The sequence below is a fragment of the Schistocerca gregaria genome, chromosome 6, assembly GCF_023897955.1.
Source record: "Schistocerca gregaria isolate iqSchGreg1 chromosome 6, iqSchGreg1.2, whole genome shotgun sequence".
Classification (NCBI taxonomy): Eukaryota; Metazoa; Arthropoda; class Insecta; order Orthoptera; family Acrididae; genus Schistocerca; species Schistocerca gregaria.
The window spans coordinates 78,761,674-78,783,033 of NC_064925.1; the positions used below are offsets into that span (position 1 = coordinate 78,761,674).

Here is a 21,360-nt window from a genome sequence, read left to right on the forward strand (position 1 = left end):
AGTTATTTGGCCTAGGGGTACGTAATTCATAAACCAGCTTCTTAATTTCTGTAAAATGTATCCATTTTTCTTTAGCTATACTGATAGAAAGCGATTCAAGACGAGCTAAACAATAACAGTAATCAACATTCTCTTCTTCACTGAGTGACATGTTTCGATCTTATTTCTTTTTACTTTGTTTCTTATGCCTGAATTCGCATCATTTTCAGTTGCTTTTCTGAATAGACCCTCCATTGACTTTTTTACCTGTATTTGCAGCCGTCCTTCAACGTTTATTTTAATCGGTGAATTTGTTAAAACTGATATACCTCTTTTTCAGGAGTTATTTATATCTGAATCTCTCCTATCGTCAGCTTTACATCAGTTTTAGTATAAGAGGTAACTTGTGCTTATTGATGGGCCTTAGGACAGTTAATAGAATTTGCCACACAAAGATCACATGACATTTTTTTGTTGGCGTTAAACCACAGTAAGCATTGACATCTTGAAGAACATACTGCCTTAATTCCTCATTGTCATCATCACATAAAAATTTTCTACATGGAAAATAACTGTTTGTGGATGAAAGGCCAAACTATCTTTTCTTCATAAATTTCGTCTTGGCGAATTTTCTCACAAGATCTTACGAAAGATTATCACTTGCTGCTGTCTGAATTGATGATCGCACCACTTTACTCACTTTACTTTCCCCACAACTCTAAACATAATTTTTACAGCAACATCTCTTTTACGATTTCTCACCATCTTTACCTGAAGTAAGCAGAGAAATTACTAAAGGAATCTGACAAGGCAGGTTGTCACATCATGGAAATTTCTTTTATAACCAACCATAAACAGACTTTTCAGTCAAAAACTGAGCTGAAAAAACAGACCTTAAGCCAAATGTTGATACAGAATAAAATTTATCAACTTCCATTATATATATGTATGCATGTACATATGTACAGGATATTCTTCCAAACCCCTGGATAGATTTCTGTAATATTTAACTCACAAAGAGCAAGCTTCGGAAGTGTCAGCACAGTGGGGTTCATAACCTCCTAATTTGAACAGAAGTGTAGATAAAGACAAAATCGTGTTTTCTCAGGCCCTGCCGAATAGGCTGCCCTGTGTGGCAGACACTGTGTGGCTGCCTTATCGACCTGCTTTGCAGGGCAGCCTATACATCAGGGGAAGAAACGTTTTTCCAGTCACAGATGCGTAGACTGCCTTAAATGTCAGGCATTTTGGGTAGCAATAGTGCTGACCTGCTTTTATTGAGATGCTTTGTGTGGCAGGGGAGAAAAATGGTTTCCAAATTGATGTGTACGCTACAATCATGTGTCAGCTTTATGGACCTACAGGTGCAGATGGGCGCAGCTGGGAGAAAGTTGGCATGGACAGAGAGGGGGATAGAGGAAGCAGGAATGATTTCCAGAGAGAGTGAGAGGAATGGGAGGGGATAGACAATGAGAAAGGTCTGGGACGAGAAGGACAGAGAGAAGGATGGAAAAGGTGGATAGGTGGAGAGGAGGACATGGACAGATACAGAAGAGGTGGAGGATATGGGCTGGGAGAGATGAGAAGTGAGAAAATTTAGAGAACCTGCATTTGAAGCTGACTGCAAAACGATTCTACTGTCGTCAACACATTTTGTCTAAGAACCATGAAGATACAATACGAGAAATTAGGGCCCATATTACCGAACTATGTGTTTAATAAGTCACAGCTACAAAATACTAACGCGAATTCTTTACAGACGAATGGACAAACTAGTAGAAGCCGGTCTCAGGGAAGATCAGATTGGATTCCGTAGAAATACTGGAACACGTGAGGCAATACTGACCCTACGACATATCTTAGAAGCTAGATTAAGGAAGGGCAAACCTACGTTCCTAGCATTTGTAGACTTAGAGAAAGCTTTTGTCAATGTTGACTGGAATACTGTCTATCAAATTCTGAAGGTGGCAGGGGTAAAATACAGGGAGCGAAAGGCTATTTACAATTTGTACGGAAACCAGATGGCAGTTATAAGAGTAGAGGGACATGAAAGGGAAGCAGTGGTTGGGAAGGGAGTGAGACAGGGTAGTAGTCTCTCCCCGATGTTATTCAATGTGTATATTGATCAAGCAGTGAAGGAAACAAAAGAAAAATTCGGAGTTGGTATTAAAATACGTGGAGAAGATATAAAAACTTTAAGGTTCGCCGATGACATTGTAATTCTGTCAGAGACAGCAAAAGACTTGGAAGAGCAGTTGAACGGAATGGATAGTGTCTTGAAAGGAGGATATAAGATGAACACCAACAGAAGCAAAAAGAGGATAATGAAATGTAGTCGAATTAAGTCGGGTGATGCTGAAGGAATTAGATTAGGAAATGAGACACTTAAAGTAGTAAAGGAGTTTTGCTATTTGGGGAGCAAAGTAACTGATGATGGTCGAAGTAGAGAGGATATAAAATTTAGACTGACAATGGCAAGGAAAGCGTTTCTGAAGAAGAGAAATTTGTTAACATCGAGTATTGATGTAAGTGTCAGGAAAGCATTTCTGAAAGTATTTGTATGGAGTGTAGCCATGTATGGAAGTGAAACATGGACGATAAATAGTTTGAACAAGAAGAGAATTGAAGCTTTAGAAATGTGGTGCTACAGAAGAATGCTGAAGATTAAATGGGTAGATCACATAACTAATGAGGAAGTATTGAATAGGATTGGCGAGAAGAGATGTTTGTGGCACAACTTGACTAGAAGAAGGGATCGGTTGGTAGGACATGGTCTGAGGCATCAAGGGATCGTCAATTTAGTATTGGAGGGCAGCGTGGAGGGTAAAAGTCGTAGAAGGAGACCAAGAGATGAATACACTAAGCAGATTCAGAAGGATGTAGGTTGCGGTAAGTACTGGGAGATGAAGGAGCTGCACAGGATAGAGTAGCATGGAGAGCTGCATCAAACCAGTCTCAGGACTGAAGACCCCAACAACAACAACAAACGAAGGCGTTTAGTCAGTCGTTTTCCTCTCGCTCTGTTTGCAAGGGGAACGGAGAAGGAAATGACTAGTAACGGTACAGGGTGCGTGCGCTACGCACCATACGGTGGCTTGCGTAGTATGCATGTAGATGTAGATATTTGAGTCGCAAAATATGATGAAGTGAGATGAATGGTAGGTAGCTATAAGTGTGGAAAAGTGTAAGTTAACGCAGGAGAGTGGGAAAAATAAACCCATAATATCTGAGTATAGCATCAGTCGTGTGCTGCTTGACACCATCACAGTGTTTAAATGTGTAGATGTAACGTTGCAGACTAATGTGGAATTGAATGAGCGTGTAAGGACTATAGTAAGGGAGGCCAATGAGTGGCCCATTTCGGTTTCTTGGGACAGATTTAGAGAAGTGTGGTTCATGTGTAAAGGAGACCGCATATAAGACTGTAGTACAGTACTGTTCGAGTGTTTGGAGACCGCACCAGATCGGATTACAGGACGACATCTAGGTATTTCAGAGTCTGGCTGCTAGATTTGCTACCGGTTTGTTCGAACAGCGCACAAGTGTTCAAAGTTTTGGGAATGGAGATGGGAATCACTGGAGGGAAGACGTTCTATGTGAGGAGCATTACTGAGAAAATTCATAGAAGCGGCATTTTAAGCTGACTGCAGAACGATTCTACTGCCGCCGACATACATCGCGCGTAAGTACTACGAAGATAAGATACTAGAAATTAGGTTTCGTAAGGAGGTAAATAGATAGTCGTTTTTCCCTCGCTCTGTTTATGAGTGGAACAGGAAGGCAAAAAACTACACTCATGCTCATAAATTAAGGATAATGCTGACACATGGTGAAACAACGCTCTGCTGGGCGGTTTGCGGGTTTAAATCACCTCGTGGTATGGTCATGAGGTGCATTTGACCTGCGGTCGTCGCACGGTGGCGCTGGCAGCATTCCAACTATGCACAGGTTTGTTGGTGCTCATGTCAGAGTACGGTGCAGCGAGTAAGTGGACAGACGTTTTCAGACGTGCTAATGGTGACTGTGTGTTGAAAATGGCTCAAAGAACACGTACTGATGACGCTATGAGCGGCAGAATACTAGGGCGACTGGAGGCTGGTCAAACACAGCAGGTTGCAGCACGGGCCCTCCGTGTGTCACAAAGTGTGATCTCAAGATTATGGCAATGATTCCAGCGGACAGGAAACGTGTATGATTCCAGCAGACAGGAAACGTGTCCAGGCGCTACAGTACGGGACGTCCACAGTGTACAACACCACAAGAAGACAGATATCTCACCATCAGTGTTAGCAGACGGCCACAGAGTACTGTAAGTAGCCTTGCTCGGGACCTTACCGCAGCCACTGGAACAGTTGTCTCCAGACACACAGTCTACGGACGACCAAACAGACATCGTTTATTCGCCCGGAGACCTGCAAGGTTCAAGTACATGGTCATTGGAACAGTGGTCCCAGGTTATTTTCACGGACGAGTCCAGGTATAGTCTGAACAGTGACTCTCGCCGGGTTTTCATGTGGCGTGAACCAGGAACCAGATACCAACCCCTTAATGTTCTTGAGAGGGACTTGTATGGAGGTCATGGTTTGATGGTATGGGGTGGGATTATGATTGTTGCACGTATATCGCTGCATGTTTTTGATGGTGGAACTGTAACAGGTTAGGTGTATCGGGACGTCATTTTGCACCTTTCATGGGTGCAGTGGGTCCCACCTTCTTTCTGATGGATGATAACGCACGGCCCCACCGAGCTACCATCGTGGAGGGGTACCTTGAAACAGAAGATGTCATGAGAATGGAGTGGCCTGCTTGTTCTCCAGACCTAAACGCCATGGAGCACGTCTGGGATGTTCTCAGTCGACGTATCGCTCCACGTCTCCAAACCCCTACGACACTTTAGGAGCTCCGACAGGCACTGGTGCAAGAGTGGGAGGCTATACCCCAGCAGCTGCTCGACCACCTGATCCAGAGTATGCCAACTCGTTGTGTGGCCTGTGTATGTGTGCATGGTGATCATATTCCATATTGATTTCGGGGTACATGCGCAAGAAAAAGTGGCGTTTTGTAGCACATGTGTTTCGGGACGGTTTTCTCAACTTATCATCAATACCGTGGACTTACAGATCTGTGTCGTGTGTGTTCCCGATGTGCCTATGCTATTAGCGCCAGTTTTGTGTAGTGCCACGTTGTGAGGCACCACATTCTGCAGTTATCATTAATTTATGAGCATGAGTGCAGTAGTGGTATGGGAGGCTTGCAGAATATGTATGTAGATGTAGATGTAGTTACACATAAGGGGTTTGTGACGTTCGAGCACACTTTCTTTGAACCTATTACTGCTTTACTGACTACAGATGAGGGATGGCCAACAAACCTGCAAACATGTGGAATTCTAGCAGGCATGAGGATCTCTGTCGCCTGACTGCGCGCTTACAACACCACCAAGCCACGCTGTTTGAGCGAAAAGAGCTGCAAACTGCGGAGGCGAAGCATTAGATGGCAAGGAACACTGAGGGGCTTCCGTAAAGCTCGGTTTTCCTATTTCTCAACTACATACTCGCAGATTAGAAACAAAACAAATTTTCAGTATTTTTTAGTTGTTTTTGGCACCCTGAAGCCATAACAAAATTTGTGTGTGTTATAAACAGTCAGTATACGGATAGATGCGGACAGTTTCGCAGATTTCCGTCACTCACTTTGAAGCCGGATTGTAGGGTGGTGGGGGTGGATGGGGAGGAGGGAGGGTGGCGGACAAACCGGGATATCCGAATCTGACCCGGGTGGCAATTTCAGGTGGTGTCAAGTTCATATTCTTAAAGAAAAGAGACCTTGTTCCACAAAGCGCCAATTATCCCGCGCAATTCGGTCTAGAGATTATTCACATGATTTTGAGATGCATCCTTGTTGGTTCGCGTAGTGTACGCGATGTCTCTGCTAGGGGAATACCCGGCATCTAGAAATAAAAAAACTTTCGCGCAGACAACATGGAACGGAGCTATACGAGCTGAAGCGAATGAACCCCAACGGGTCAATGCCAATCGTTGTTTGTTTATGTGGTTGACTAGGTGTGCGAATGAACAGCGTTGTTATAATTACTGGGGAAAGCCATAGATTCAGACAATCAGAGTGTAAATAAACAACTAACAGTAATAATAGTTTACATAGTAATCTTCTCGGTGCTTCCAAGAAAATGAAATTTAGACATGAAGTTTTTGCCGGGTAGTTACACTTCTAAGGGCTAATTGTACAGCCCCAGTTAGCAGCTATTCTCGGAATCGCACGGAAAATATGTTGTTCGAACACGTAATTACGCCTAGCCGAAGAATAAAGGCGGGATACCTAAACTGGTGATTCTGTTGGTGTCGGTGAAGTAAACTGGAGAATAAGTTTTGAAAATTACAGGAAGAGTTACAGAATTAGCGATGACAAGATTGTTTGTTGAAAGAGGAAGGAGAAGAATGGGGGACATCACACAAATTATATGGAAGAATATGACGAATCCAAATTTATATTAAAATTTCGTATTACTACTTCTCGATCTCATGCTTGAGAAACTGGAGCGTATGAATGAGATGTGGAACTATCTCCTAACATAAAATCTTTTGCTTGTAGTTTGTGCCAAAACAGTCTCGCTTAATGGGCATGTGATACAGTTGCTGTAGTATTAGAAAGGCCTATTTTGTTTTGTCTAGCAAACAGTGACAAGGTAGACGTAATCAAATCGAGAAACCATATCAGTCTTGGGTACTATTCGTATTAACGGATTTTTCAGTATTAGACAACGACATTTTGATTTTTCATGTTGCAAAACGTTTGACGAACTTTGATGAAGTAATAGATTCTTTTCCAGAGAGAAAAACACGTCGCGTAAAGCTGTAGAGAGAAAAAAAATGCTGGGACCTAAGGATTGAAGACATATGTACTGTGTTGCTTGTCTCTTCGTTGCTTTTATGTTTCCTATATTTAATTTTATGTCACTCAAAAGAGAATGTAAGCAGCTAACAGGCAATAAAGAGTGCCAATTTTCTGAAGAGTTCTTATTCTCGTGGTTGCAGTTCTGTCCAGTATTAGCTGTGAGTTTTTTTTAAAGGGGGGATAGGATGTAAAACCGGCCTACTGGGAGCAGCAGAGGCACCACAGCACATTTTAATTTCCGCTGTCCTGAATACAGGGTTGACAACTTCCACTACAAGATATACACATTCTAATTCTACAGAGCACAATACAGTGACGTGAGATAGAAGATTGCTGTGTAAAGAGGTGTGACACTGCACATTGGCACACTTCAGACCAAATAACATTTCTTACATTTCCTCTAACATATATGTTTCATGTACTAAATTTTTCAAAAAGATATGGGCTACAAAATGAACACCTTTTTTTGAAAAATCGATTTTTTGAATTTCTGACGTCCTATCTCAGACGCTCGGGGGGAGGAGGGGGGAGCTAGGGGAGGGGGGGGGCTGGGGGGGGGACTGGGGGGGGGCTGCCTGGCGGAGGGTACCATAAAGTTTTTTCCCCGGTCCGGAAACATGGGAGATGCGGAGTTGCTCAGTTAGCTACATAATTGAAACACAAAAAAAAAAAATCATTTACATCCACATTATACTCCGCAGGCCACCAAATGGTGTGTGGTGGAGGGTACTTTCGGTACCACTATCTGATCCCTCCAACCCTGTTCCACTCGCGAGTAGTGCATGGGAAGAATCATTGTCGGTAAAGCCTCTTTTATAGGCTCTAATTGTCGAATCTTTTCCTCGTGGTCAATACACAAGACGTATGTGGGAGGGGGGGGGGGGGAGTAATATGTTGTCTGACTCCTCCTGAAAAGTTCTGTCCCGAAATTTCAATAGTTACTCCCTCCGCGATGCACAACGCCTCTCTTGCAACGTCTGCCAGTGGAGTTTGTTTTTAAGCACCTCCTAAAACTCTCTCGCCAACTAAATGATCCCGTGACGAAACGTGTCGCTCTTCGTTGAATCTTTCTACCTCCTCTTTCAGTCCTACTTGATAGGGATCCCAGATAGATAGATGAACAATACTCAAGAATCGGGCGAACAAGCGCCTTACAAGCCACTTCTTTCGTGGATGAGTTACATTTCCTTAAGAATCTTCCGCTGAATCTGAGTCTGGTGTCTGCTTTTCCCACTATCTGTTTTATATCGTCATTCCACTTCAGGTAGCTGTCTATAGTTACGCTTAGATATTTTACGTCAGACGCTGACTCCAGCTGTTTGTCATCAATAATGTAGCTGTACAGTAGTGGATTTTTTTCCTGTGTATAAGCAATATGTTAGATTTATTTACGTTCAGGGTCAACTGCCAGAGCCTGCACCAATCATCAATTGTCTGCAGATCGTTCTGCAAATTCTTACTATCGTCTGGCGTTGCTGGTTTGGTATAGACAGGTTATGTTCACGGACGAGTCCAGGTATAGTCTGAACAGTGACTCTCCTCGGGTTTGTTTGAAGGCTTGTGGCGATAGCTCGCTAAATTGTCAATTTTTGTGCAAATGGCCTCTGAATCTGCGACTTTTGTTTATACCACGAGCAAATTTCCTGACCGAGAAAGATCATTTGTAACACCCCACCCGTTACTTATCTGGTTTTAGTGTGTGTTCATCTCAGCTAATTGACTAACAGATCAAAAGAGAGTGCAAAACTGCCGCAATATCGGATAACACAAAGAAAGTAATAAGGCCTTGTGACTCCTGATTGGACTGTGGTGGCACTGTTGACATTAATTGATTCAGAATTGATCCCTCTTTAATAAAAAAAAAAAAAACGAGTGCACATTGATGTTATATTCAGCTATTGAACACCAGATACAAATGTTGAACAAAAATTAATTAATAAAGTGATCTGGGGTTTCAACTACTTGATTGAAAACAGATGCAGTCGATTAGCAAAGATTTATTTTAACTCACGACCTTCAATCATCACATTACATGACTCTCCTAACAGGCAGTTGAAATAAATTGCGTTTACGTGGAGTAAAGCGCGATGAATCAAAATTAATTCCTATCGACTGACCCAAGCATAATGCGAAGTGCAAGAGGAATTCTACAATACACGGCCCATGTAACCCTCATGAAAACTTTGCTGATGTGATCCAACAAATTAATCAGTGGCCTAACTCAAGCCGGAGCAGGTGCAATATCACCAAATTCAGCATGGTGGAGCGGCGTCGTGGTACTGCAAGGCTGTGCTCGTCTATTAACTCCTAGCTATCTTGCTCAGTACATAGCTGAACGAAAACTTTCCATTTCCAAGATCAATCGTTCCATTTGCCAAGTCCTAAACTGCAGAGATGCTCACTCTCTCTCAGGAAAGATGAGTAAAGAACGCCACATCGCACTCTAGGCAAGCTGGAAACGGAATATCTCTACCGAGACTTCTGCCAAACCGCTCTTCGCCTCAGTTTCCCCTCCCGCAAAATCACTTACGCCAATTGCAGCGCAAGTCGCGTTAATTATGAGTCGCTTCCCAGCGCCAACCAATGCGTACTCTGGGAAGTGAACAAATTCCCACAAAATTTCCCTTCCTCTCAACTTCTGCTATTTAGCTCCTCCCAGGCCACCCATCAAGGTTAGCATCTGCATAAAACACCAATTTTTTCCGAAATTCCGACTCCCAGCAGAGTACTTCAAATTCCTTGGTCCTACATTCCCATCGGAGGCTGGTGTATTTCATTCTGTCGCTCTTCACCTGATTTACTTCAGACTCTGCGGGCCGTGAATTTAGCGTGAAGTTCCTATAGTCACGAACACGCACATTTCGGCCTCTGTTGACCACTCCACTGTAGCTTTGCGTGGCTTTCTCGCAGTTTTCACTGAAAACGGGACGACGGACATTTATCAACAGGTGTACAAGTTCTCCATCTGCATCCCGGTACACCAGTGTGGGGTCAACCTCTCCCTCACTGTCACTCACCTTAAGGCAGCTGGAGGCCACGCCCCATTCCCGCTTTCTCAGAGTTTGAGCCACCCTAAGCTGCCTGTTGTCGCTTCCCTTCACTGCTCCTCAGCCGGCCGCGGTCAACTCTCAATACTTCATGGGATAAACTAGCCTCCAGTAAATCAACGCACTTCCACAAAGTTTTCACATCACGTGAATTACTTTAAAACCATCACCCAACATTATATATTCCAATACGTCCATACTATACCCTCTACACGATGCATTGTGCCTTGTCAGTCATTATCAAAACTAGACATGATTGTATCGATGGGACAGTCATTTTTGTTCAGCCCTACTGTTCGCTCAATGTGAGTTAGGTGATATTTAATGACTTCATGTAAGGCGGATATTTCTTGCCGTCTTACAACATATGTTTTTGGATGGGTCCACTTTCATCAAAACACAGTTTTGTTTTATATCCCAAACATGTTTCACTGCAGTTGCAGTATCATCAGTTGACTTTTATTTCATGGCCTTTTACCATATGGTGTGGTTTTCCTGAGGTATTATGTTTTTGTAGTGCCTGTTTTATTTCATAGTTTGTCATGTTTTCTTTTTTCCTCAGGTTCTTCGCTGTGAAGTTCTGTATAATGAACTGTCACTGTCACTGTTTACGAACTGTAAAAACAGCTTGTTAAAGCAAGCATGGACAAAAGATCTTCAACCTCAAGATGATTAAAAGATCATTGAACTGGGTAAGGTGTGTAACTGGAGTCCTTGCCGCTGAGGCGTGAAGTACAGGCGGTCCTCACGTAGGCTCACCATCCGGTTTGAAATCTTTGTGTCAGTATGTATCGGCGCAGTGCTTAGCCTCCTCCGGAGGGCAACTGTAACTGTAGAAATATATCCTGGATTCTGGGCTTCTTACGCCTACGCTATTTCGATGTACGTTGTGTGCCCCAGGAGCCGTCGCAACCGGTGAACTGGACTGGAACGCGGAACGCCACGGCCTATGGCCCTGCCTGTGTACAGTTCTTCTCTGCCGGAAGCTCCAACCTGCGCCACCCCGCAGCCGACGTCGACCCTGTGCTGATGGCGGCGGCGGCGATGGCGACTCGGCTCAGCCAGAGCGAATACTGCCTCACCATGGACATCTACTCGCCGAACGTAAGTCCAGTTCGCTCAGCGCCTCTAACAATGAGCAGACCTCCAACATTCGTCTTCAAGGGTGGACTGATAATGCAACTCTCTTATTATGTCCAAAGAAATATAAGGCTTTTCTTTTTTTCTTTTTTTTTTTTTTTTTTTGCTTCTGTCTGGAACCGCGCGATCGCTACGGTCGCAGGTTTGAATCCTGCCTCGGGCATGGATGAGTGCGACGTCCTTAGGTTGGATAGGTTTAAGTAGTTCTACGTTCTAGGGCACTGATGACCTCTGATGTTAAGTCCCATAGTGCTCAGAGCCATTTGAACCATTTTTTTTCAAATTTTGTTTGTTTGTTTGAAACAGAAATTAATTAGTAGTTCTGGATAAACCCACCAACGACAGAGCCATCATGAACCCGAAGGCTGGTTTGAATTCCATAGAGCTTTACGCAGGTGCATCCATATAAATGATTGCATTCTTTTGCCTTCTTCGAATCACTGAACTGAATACCCAGGTAGTGACAGGGAAATCTACAATATAGTACAGACTCTGAAGCGGGGTAAATATCGGTAGTTTTCACTGGTACAAATCGCTGCTAGAAGTGACCTCGCCTAGGGAGACAACCACGTGATCGGCGAGCATGGCCCCGCTGCGCGCTGTAGGCCGTGGCAAGCGATTGCGCATGCGCGATGCACTTCATTTACGCTGCAGCCGTGCTGCCGACGGCTCCGTGCTGGTCCCACGGGGGTGAAACTCGTATAGCGATTTCGGTAATACGATTTGGTTCGCTTCCAGGGCGCTTGGATATCTGCATGTTTATCAGTCCGTCATCTCGGTTCCTCACTGGCTGATTTTAAAGTCTTACATGTGGGGTCTGGTTTTGTTCAAATCAGATGTTGGTTTCATGTCGTTATGTTACTGATTACGATTCCGGTGCACGTATTGTACTCTTTGAATTGCGTTCTAAACATGTTGATCGTATTCTGTTACATTTTCTCTCGTATTCCTAATATTCCATATTAGCTTTCGTCTCATATAAAACAATAGCTAGTTCTGTCGCTTGGCGTTTTGTGGACTCAAATATGTTTATTAGTGGTTATGAATCCGTGTGTGAACTGTTTCATTTAACTCTATTTTTATTCATGTCTGTTTTTCGTACTTTATTGCATTTAAAGGAGACTCCAAGTTAACAGCTTTTGACATAATTAGTATTCAGCTTTATTAAATCTTCTATGAGTATGTAATTTTGCACAATCACCCAGTGACACAGAATTCACTAGTAAATCCAATCGTGAAGTCATGAGCGTGTGTATTATATGCTTTGAAATTTGCAGTGGAGTGGGAGGATTGTTCTATTACATTGATTTCTGCTAAAATGTATTGTTTCTAATATCTGTTGGTAATGTGTGAACACATTCATGTAACTGTTGTAGTACGCTTAGAATTTGTAGGGAAGAATGCTCTAGTCACTATGGCTACTGAGCATACTCAGTGGCAATAAACAACATCATTCAAAACGGAATTACATACTCATTGCGTGGCAACATGCATTGAAGCTGAGTACCAGTTCCGTCAAAAGCGCTAACAATGAGTTCTCTGTTAAACAACGTAATTAAATAAAGCAGTTCACACACAGTTTTGATAGCAACAACGAACATCTGTAGTCTAGCTCCGCATAACACGGGTGAGAACACCTGTGAGTTTCATATGAAACAAAACAAATGTGGAATCAATTGCTGCACCAAATATTATGGCTGTCATCAAAAATCTAGCTTAATACGAGCAACGCGCTTACAGTCCATTTCAAAAAGTGTAATACAAACAAAAAGTACTATTAGGAAGAGAATGAGATGAAATCAGGTTCCATGTCATGTCATGCCAGAAGATTTTTAGCTTTTGACATGTGCTACACATAGATAAAAAGATGAGGACTACTAGAAATCCTTGGGTAACAGGAGAAATATTGAATTTAATTGATGAAAATAGAAAATATAAAAATGCAGTAAATAAAGCAGGAAAAAAGGAATACAAACGTCTCAAAAATGAGATCGTCAGGAGGTGCAAATGGCTAAGAAGGGAAGGCTAGAGGACAAATGTAAGGATGTAGAGGCCCATCTCACTAGGGGTAAGATAGATACTGTCTACAGGAAAATTACAGAGACCTTTGGAGAAAAGAGAACCACTTGCATGAATATCAAGACCTCAGACGGAAACCCAGTTCTAAGGAAAGAACGGAAAGCAGGAAGGTGGAAGGAGTATATAGGGGGTCTATACAGGGGCGATGTACTTGAGGACAAAATTATGGGAATGGTAGAGAATGTAGATGAAGATGAAATGGGAGGTACGATACTGCGTGAAGAGTTTGACAGAGCACTGAAAGAACTGAGTCGAAACAAGGCCCCAGGAGTAGACAACATTCCATTAGAACTGCTGACCGCCTTGGGAGGGCCAGTCCTCACAAAACTCCACTATCTGGTGAGCAAGATGTATGAGACAGGCGAAATACCCTCAGACTTCAAGAAGAATATAATAATTCCAGTCCCAAAGAAAGCAGGTGTTGACAGATGTGAAAATTACCGAGCTATCAGTTCAATAAGTCACGGCTGCAAAATACTAACGCGAATTCTTTACAGACCAATGGAAAAACTGATAGAAACCGATCTCAGGGAAGATCAGTTTGGAATCCGAAGAAATATTGGAACACGTGAGCCAATACTGACCCTACGACTTATCTTAGGAACTAGATTAAGAAAAGGCAAACTTACGTTTCTAGCATTTGTAGACTTAGAGAAAGCTTTTGACAGTGTCAACAGGAAAACTCTCTTTCAAATTCTGGAGGTTGCAGAGGTAAAATACAGGGAGCGAAAGGCTATTTACAATTTGTACAGAAACCAGATGTCAGTTATAAGAGTCGAGGGACATGAAAGGGAGGCAGTGGTTGGGAAGAGAGTGAGACAGGGTTGTAGCCTCTCTCCGATGCTATTCAATATGTATATTGAGGAAGCAGTGAAGGAGCAGGTATTAACATCCATGGAGAAGAAATAAAAAATTTGAGGTTCGCCGATGACATTGTAATTCTGTCAGAGACAGCAAAGGACTTGGAAGAACAGTTGAACGGAATGGATAGTGTCTTGAAAGGAGGATGTAAGATGAACATCAACAAAAGCAAAACGAGGATAATGGAATGGGTGATGCTGAGGGAAATGGATTAGGATATGAGACGCTTAAAGTAGTAAAGGACGTTTGCTGTTTGGGGACGAAAGTAACTGATGATGGTCGAAGTAGAGAGGATATAAAATGTAGACCGGCAATGGCAAGGAAAGCGTTTCTGAAGAAGAGAAGTTTGTTAACATCTAGTATAGATTTAAGTGTCTGGAAGTCGTTTCTGAAAGTATTTGTATGGAGTGTAGCCATCCATGTATGGAAGTGAAACATGGACGATAAATAGTTTGGACAAGAGGAGAATAGAAGCTTTCGATATGTAGTGCTACAGAAGAGTGCTGAAGATTAGATGGGTATATCACGTAACAAATGAGGAGATACTGAGTAAAATTGGATTCAGCACGGCATTCCGTATTACCCTCCTCAATCCAGCTATTCCATATTTTTCCAACAGTCATTGGATCTCGACCAACGCGAGCAGCAATGTCGCGATACGACAAACCGAAATCGCGATAGGCTACAATCCGACCTTCATCAAATTCGGAAACGTGGTGGTACATATTTCTCCTCCCTACATGAGGCATCACAACAACGTTTCACCGGGCAACGCCGGTCAACTGCTGTTTTTGTATGAGAAATCGGTTGGAAACTTTCCTCACGTCAGCACGTTGTAGGTGTCGCCACCAGCGCCAACCTCGTGTGAATGCTCTGAAAAGCTAACCATTTTTATATCACAGCATCTTCCTCTTATCGGTTAAATTTCACGTCTGTGGCACGTCATCCTCGTGGTGTAGTGATTTTGATTGCCAGTAGTGTATACAGTTCACACTACCAAAGGAACTTTGCATCGTAATCAGAATAACACAGGCACTGCACTATCGTATTTATCTGCCGATACTGGGCAAGCGACTTCCAAGTGCAACGTCTGACCTGTACAGGAATGTACAGTACATAAGGGACGTTAGAGTACAGGTCGTAGACCCAATGTTGACGGCATATGGAAGTTTGGTTGTGGCCGCGAGTCGTGCACGGATAGCCTAATGGTAAGGCGACAGCTCGCGATAAGCGGAGAATCCGGGTTCGAGTCACGGTCCGCCACAAATCTTCATTGTCGTCATTCCACTCTACAGCTGATGGCAGTCATTATTCGCAATTGCAAATTCATTTGATTTGTTTCGTAACGCCTGCATCGTAATCAGAATAACACAGGCATTGCACTACCGTGAAACTGATAACGGCTGCGACACAGGTGTGATGACTAGCGCTAGGATTATAATTACCTAAAAAACAGTGTAATATGCAAGCATTTATAACATAAAACGTACATAAATATGACATTAAAAAATAAAATATGACTTAATGGAAGTTAATTATAAGCATTCTTGTTTCTTTATTTAATTTTTTATTCACCATAAAGTAATACCAAATTCACTTCTCAAAATATTGTAAGTATAGTTATTTCTTTCTGTAGAGTTTGTGGTTAATTTGCACCTACAGGGTGTTTCAAAAATGACCGGTATATTTGAAACGGCAATACAAACTGAACGAGCAGCGATAGAAATACACCGTTTGTTGCAATATGCTTGGGACAACAGTACATTTTCAGGCAGACAAACTTTCGAAATTACAGTAGTTACAATTGTCAACAACAGATGGCGCTGCGGTCTGGGAAACTCTATAGTACGATATTTTCCACATATCCACCATGCGTAGCAATAATATGGCGTAGTCTCTGAATGAAATTACCCGAAACCTTTGACAACGTGTCTGGCGGAATGGCTTCACATGCAGATGAGATGTACTGCTTCAGCTGTTCAATTGTTTCTGGATTCTGGCGGTACACCTGGTCTTTCAAGTGTCCCCACAGAAAGAAGTCACAGGGGTTCATGTCTGGCGAATAGGGAGGCCAATCCACGCCGCCTCGTGTATGTTTCGGATAGCCCAAAGCAATCACACGGTCATCGAAATATTCATTCAGGAAATTAAAGACGTCGGCCGTGCGATGTGGCCGGGCACCATCTTGCATAAACCACGCGGTGTTCGCAGTGTCGTCTAAGGCAGTTTGTACCGCCACAAATTCACGAAGAATGTCCAGATAGCGTGATGCAGTAATCGTTTCGGATCTGAAAAATGGGCCAATGATTCCTTTGGAAGAAATGGCGGCCCAGACCAGTACTTTCTGAGGATGCAGGGACGATGGGACTGCAACATGGGGCTTTTCGGTTCCCCATATGCGCCAGTTCTGTTTATTGACGAAGCCGTCCAGGTAAAAATAAGCTTCGTCAGTAAACCAAATGCTGCCCACATGCATATCGCCGTCATCAATCCTGTGCACTATATCGTTAGCGAATGTCTCTCATGCAGCAATAGTAGCGGCGCTGAGGGGTTGCTGCGTATGAATTATGTATGGATAGAGGTGTAAACTCTGGCGCGTGAGACGATACGTGGACGTTGGCGTCATTTGGACCGCAGCTGCAACAAGGCGAACGGAAACCTGAGGCCGCTGTTGGATCACCTGCTGTACTAGCTGCGCGTTGCCCTCTGTGGTTGCCATACGCGGTCGCCCAGCACGTTCATCCGTCACGTTCCCAGCCCGTTGAAAGTTTTCAAACAGACCCTTTATTGTATCGCTTTGGTTACATTAAACCTCCGTTGAAAACTTCGTCCTGTTGCAACAACACTGTGTTATAGGAGGTGGAATTCCAACACCAGAAAAATCCTCTGTTCTAAGGAATAAACCATGTTGTCCACAGCACATTTGCACGTTGTGAACAGCACACGCTTACAGCAGAAAGACGACGTACAGAATGGCGCACCCACAGACTGCGTTGTCTTCCATATCTTTCACATCACTTGCAGCGCCATCTGTTGTTGAAAATTGTAACTACTGTAATTTCGAAAGTTTGTCCGCCTGAAAATGTACTGTTGTCCCAAGCATATTGCAACAAACGGTGTATTTCTATCGCTGCTCGTTTAGTTTTTATTGCCGTTTCAAATATACCGGTCATTTTTGAAACACCCTGTATTTGTTGAATGCCTGAATGTTTTATTTTCTAAACACAAAGTACAGTGAAAAGATCATCAATCGAAACAGTAAAACAATGTTTATATTTGTACATAGTATTTAAAGCGTTTCACATTATTTAATACCGTATGTCAATCTTCAGTATCTGCGAAATTGCACTGTATCACAAGGTGCATTTTCAGGTTTTCCAGTGTCAAAGATCTGGGCAACGGCCTTGCCGCAGTGGATACACCGGTTCCCGTGAGATCACGGAAGTTAAGTACAGTCGGGTGTAGCTGGCACTTGGATGGGTGACCATCCAGCCGCCATGCGCTGTTGCCATTTTCTAGGGTGCACTCAGCCTCGCGATGACAATCGATGAGCTACTCGATAGTACAGTAGCGGCTCCGGTCTAACACAACCATCATAACGGCTGGGAGAACGGTTTTCTGACCATACCCCCTTCCTATCCGCATCCTCAACTCAGCATGTCACGGCGGTCGGATTGTCCCTATGGGCCACTTGTGGCCTGAAGACGGAGTGCATTGCCAAAGATCTACAGTTGTCGCTCAGGATAGTTTTGTACCTGGAAACCGGAGTGGCCGAGCAGTTCTAGGTGCTTCAGTCTGGAAGCACGCGATTGCTATGGTCGCAGGTTCTTATACTGCCTTGGGCCTGGATGTGTGTGGTGTTCTTAGGTTAATTAGGTTTAAGTAGTTCTACGTTCTAGGGGGAACTGATGACCTCAGCTGTTAAGTCCTATAGTGCTTAGAGCCATTTGAACCATTTGTACCTGGAAAAGCTCCTCTCCACGTCACAAGACGTCACTGGAGCACCTTTGAAGGCAGCCAGGTCACTGTAGTTTAGCTTTGTTTCAATATCTTCAAATGTTGCGGCATTCCCTGAAAGACTGTCGCCAATTTTGCACAGTGTAGAATATCCAGGATTCGATTGGAGGACGCTTTGCAATTTCGTTTTCACTTTGTCAGCCACGTGACCACGAGCTCGACCCAACTCACTCTGGACATGTTGCACAATACTCAGGGCCTCACATAGCTGAGTGCTAATAAATTCCAGTCGTTTGATGGCTTTTGATATCACTGAAAAATTGGCGTTGATTTATGCCAAGTTTCGAGACAATGTATCTGTAAAAACTTCTTTCACAATTTTGATAGCACTTGATTCATCGCTATCAAGCTCACATAAGATTGTATTTATTTGTGTGTAGTAGGTGCAGCATTAAGCCAAGAACCCCATCCTGTAAGAGCAGATAAGTGGGAGGGGCGTTGAAGGTGCTTGTTCCTTGAATTTCTGTACCCGTAGCCCAGCCTCCACAAAGATTTTCTTGCCACAGGAAATTAATTTGTACCTGTCAGGGTAATCTGATCGCACCTCTTCGGCAACTCTTTGCAACTCATGTGCAAGGCAAGTGGTGTACAGAATACTGTGGTAGAGAATCTGAAACCCTTTGGCTGCTTTAGCCAAATATGAAGCACCATCTGTTACAAGCAGCAAAACCTTGTCTCTTTTCACGCCATCTGGCCACAGTAGCTTCAGAGAGTTGTTAAACAAAATAGCAATCGTCGAATGGTTAACTCTATCGAGAGCTACTCACGCTGCTAGGAAAATATCTCCAGGGCCATTAACTTTTAAAACACCAACAACATCTGCAATATTTCGCCCACTAATATCCGTAGTTTCATCTATCGACAGCCAGATCTTTTGCTCAGCAGTATTTTGTTGAGCACATCACTGTTGCATACGGATAAATAGTTCTTCCTCAGTGTAGATTCATCTGGAACTGGATGTGTCGTGTACTTCTCCAAGAACTGTCTGAAGCGTGGATTCTTCAGCTTTTCGAATGGGATGCTGCAGGACACCATCATCTCACACAAATCCTTGCAGAATGATTGCACGGCTGACGATTGACCTGTCTGTTCAAACAACAGCGTTTGCCTGCTGTTATTTTCAGCACTTGGTTTCACACAGCTGCTGTGTTTAGTGGTATTACAGGGTTGTTGCACATTAAAGCGCTTTTCTGCACTAACTTTATCTTCACACAGTTTACAAAATAATATTTTTCCATCAGTGCTAAAGAACTTCTCTCCAAATTCTCGAACATATCCTCGCAACTTCACGCTGTCGGAGCACTTTGCTTTAGGCATTTTAAACAACGCAAAGGCTGTAATCAAACTGTTTACTGGTAACGCCTGTGCGACTGCGATGATTATTACGGCAGAAGTCGCCTTTGTTGGCTCTGAGAACGTATTGTCGACTCTGCGCAACAGTGTTTTATGTTCGCGAAACGACTGTTGTGGTACACCGATTCTCTGCTACAGTCCTGAGAAATAAAGCTGTGTGCTAATTTATCTGGTTCAAATGGTTCTGAGCACTATGGGACTTAACTTCTGAGGTCATCAGTCCCCTAGAACTTAGAACTACTAAAACCTAACTAACCTAAGGACATCACACACATCCATGCCCGAGGCAGGATTCGAACCTGCGACCATAGCGGTCGCGCGGTTCCAGACTGAAGCGCCTAGAACCGCTCGGCCACATCGGCCGGCTACTAATTTATCTGTTTATCTTTCAAAATAGCACGATAAATATTGTCTCTTGAGCAACATATTCATTTTCTTATTCGTGTGTCCCGTAAGATACGAGAAAAACGGTATATGCATTTTTGGCAAAAGTTGACGGAAATATGACCTATTATACACTCCTGGAAATGGAAAAAAGAACACATTGACACCGGTGTGTCAGACCCACCATACTTGCTCCGGACACTGCGAGAGGGCTGTACAAGCAATGATCACACGCACGGCACAGCGGACACACCAGGAACCGCGGTGTTGGCCGTCGAATGGCGCTAGCTGCGCAGCATTTGTGCACCGCCGCCGTCAGTGTCAGCCAGTTTGCCGTGGCATACGGAGCTCCATCGCAGTCTTTAACACTGGTAGCATGCCGCGACAGCGTGGACGTGAACCGTATGTGCAGTTGACGGACTTTGAGGCCGGGTGGACATACCGCCGAATTGCTCAACACGTGGGGCGTGAGGTCTCCACAGTACATCGATGTTGTCACCAGTGGTCGGCGGACGGTGCACGTGCCCGTCGACCTGGGACCGGACCGCAGCGACGCACGGATGCACGCCAAGACCGTAGGATCCTACGCAGTGCCGTAGGGGACCGCACCGCAACTTCCCAGCAAATTAGGGACACTGTTGCTCCTGGGGTATCGGCGAGGACCATTCGCAACCATCTCCATGAAGCTGGGCTACGGTCCCGCACACCGTTACGCCGTCTTCCGCTCACGCCCCAACATCGTGCAGCCCGCCTCCAGTGGTGTCGCGACAGGCGTGAATGGAGGGACGAATGGAGACGTGTCGTCTTCAGCGATGAGAGTCGCTTCTGCCTTGGTGCCAATGATGGCCGTATGCGTGTTTGGCGCCGTGCAGGTGTGCGCCACAATCAGGACTGCATACGACCGAGGCACACAGGGCCAACACCCGGCATCATGGTGTGGGGAGCGATCTCCTACACTGGCCGTACACCTCTGGTGATCGTCTAAGAGACACTGAATAGTGCACGGTACATCCAAACCGTCATCGAACCCATCGTTCTACCATTCCTAGACCGGCGAGGGAACTTGCTGTTCCAACAGGACAATGCACGTCCGCATGTATCCCGTGCCACCCAACGTGCTCTAGAAGGTGTAAGTCAACTACCCTAGCCAGCAAGATCTCCGGATCTGTCCCCCATTGAGCATGTTTGGGACTGGATGAAGCGTCGTCTCACGCGGTCTGCACGTCCAGCACGAACGCTGGTCCAACTGAGGCGCCAGGTGGAAATGGCATGGCAAGCCGTTCCACAGGACTACATCCAGCATCTGTACGATCGTATCCATGGGAGAATAGCAGTCTGCATTGCTGCGAAAGGTGGATATACAGTGTACTAGTGCCGACATTGTGCATGCTCTGTTGCCTGTGTCTATGTGCCTGTGGTTCTGTCAGTGTGAACATGTGATGTATCTGACCCCAGGAATGTGTCAATAAAGTTTCCCCTTCCTGGGACAATGAATTCACGGTGTTCTTATTTCAATTTCCAGGAGTGTATTATAAGTTAGCCGCAATATGACCTATTACTAAAATTTGTTGAATTATGACTTTATATG

General features: G+C 44.1%; 1 protein-coding gene across 1 annotated transcript in view; it reads left to right on the forward strand.

The window, feature by feature from the left end:
• The window catches only part of LOC126278041 (cholinesterase 2-like), a 224,371-nt gene that overhangs the window by 21,938 nt on the left and 181,073 nt on the right, over positions 1-21,360 (forward strand). Inside the window, exon 3 of the mRNA XM_049977796.1 lies at positions 10,839-11,042. Coding sequence (XP_049833753.1) covers positions 10,839-11,042 — 204 coding nt within the window. The remainder of the gene's footprint in view (positions 1-10,838; positions 11,043-21,360) is intronic.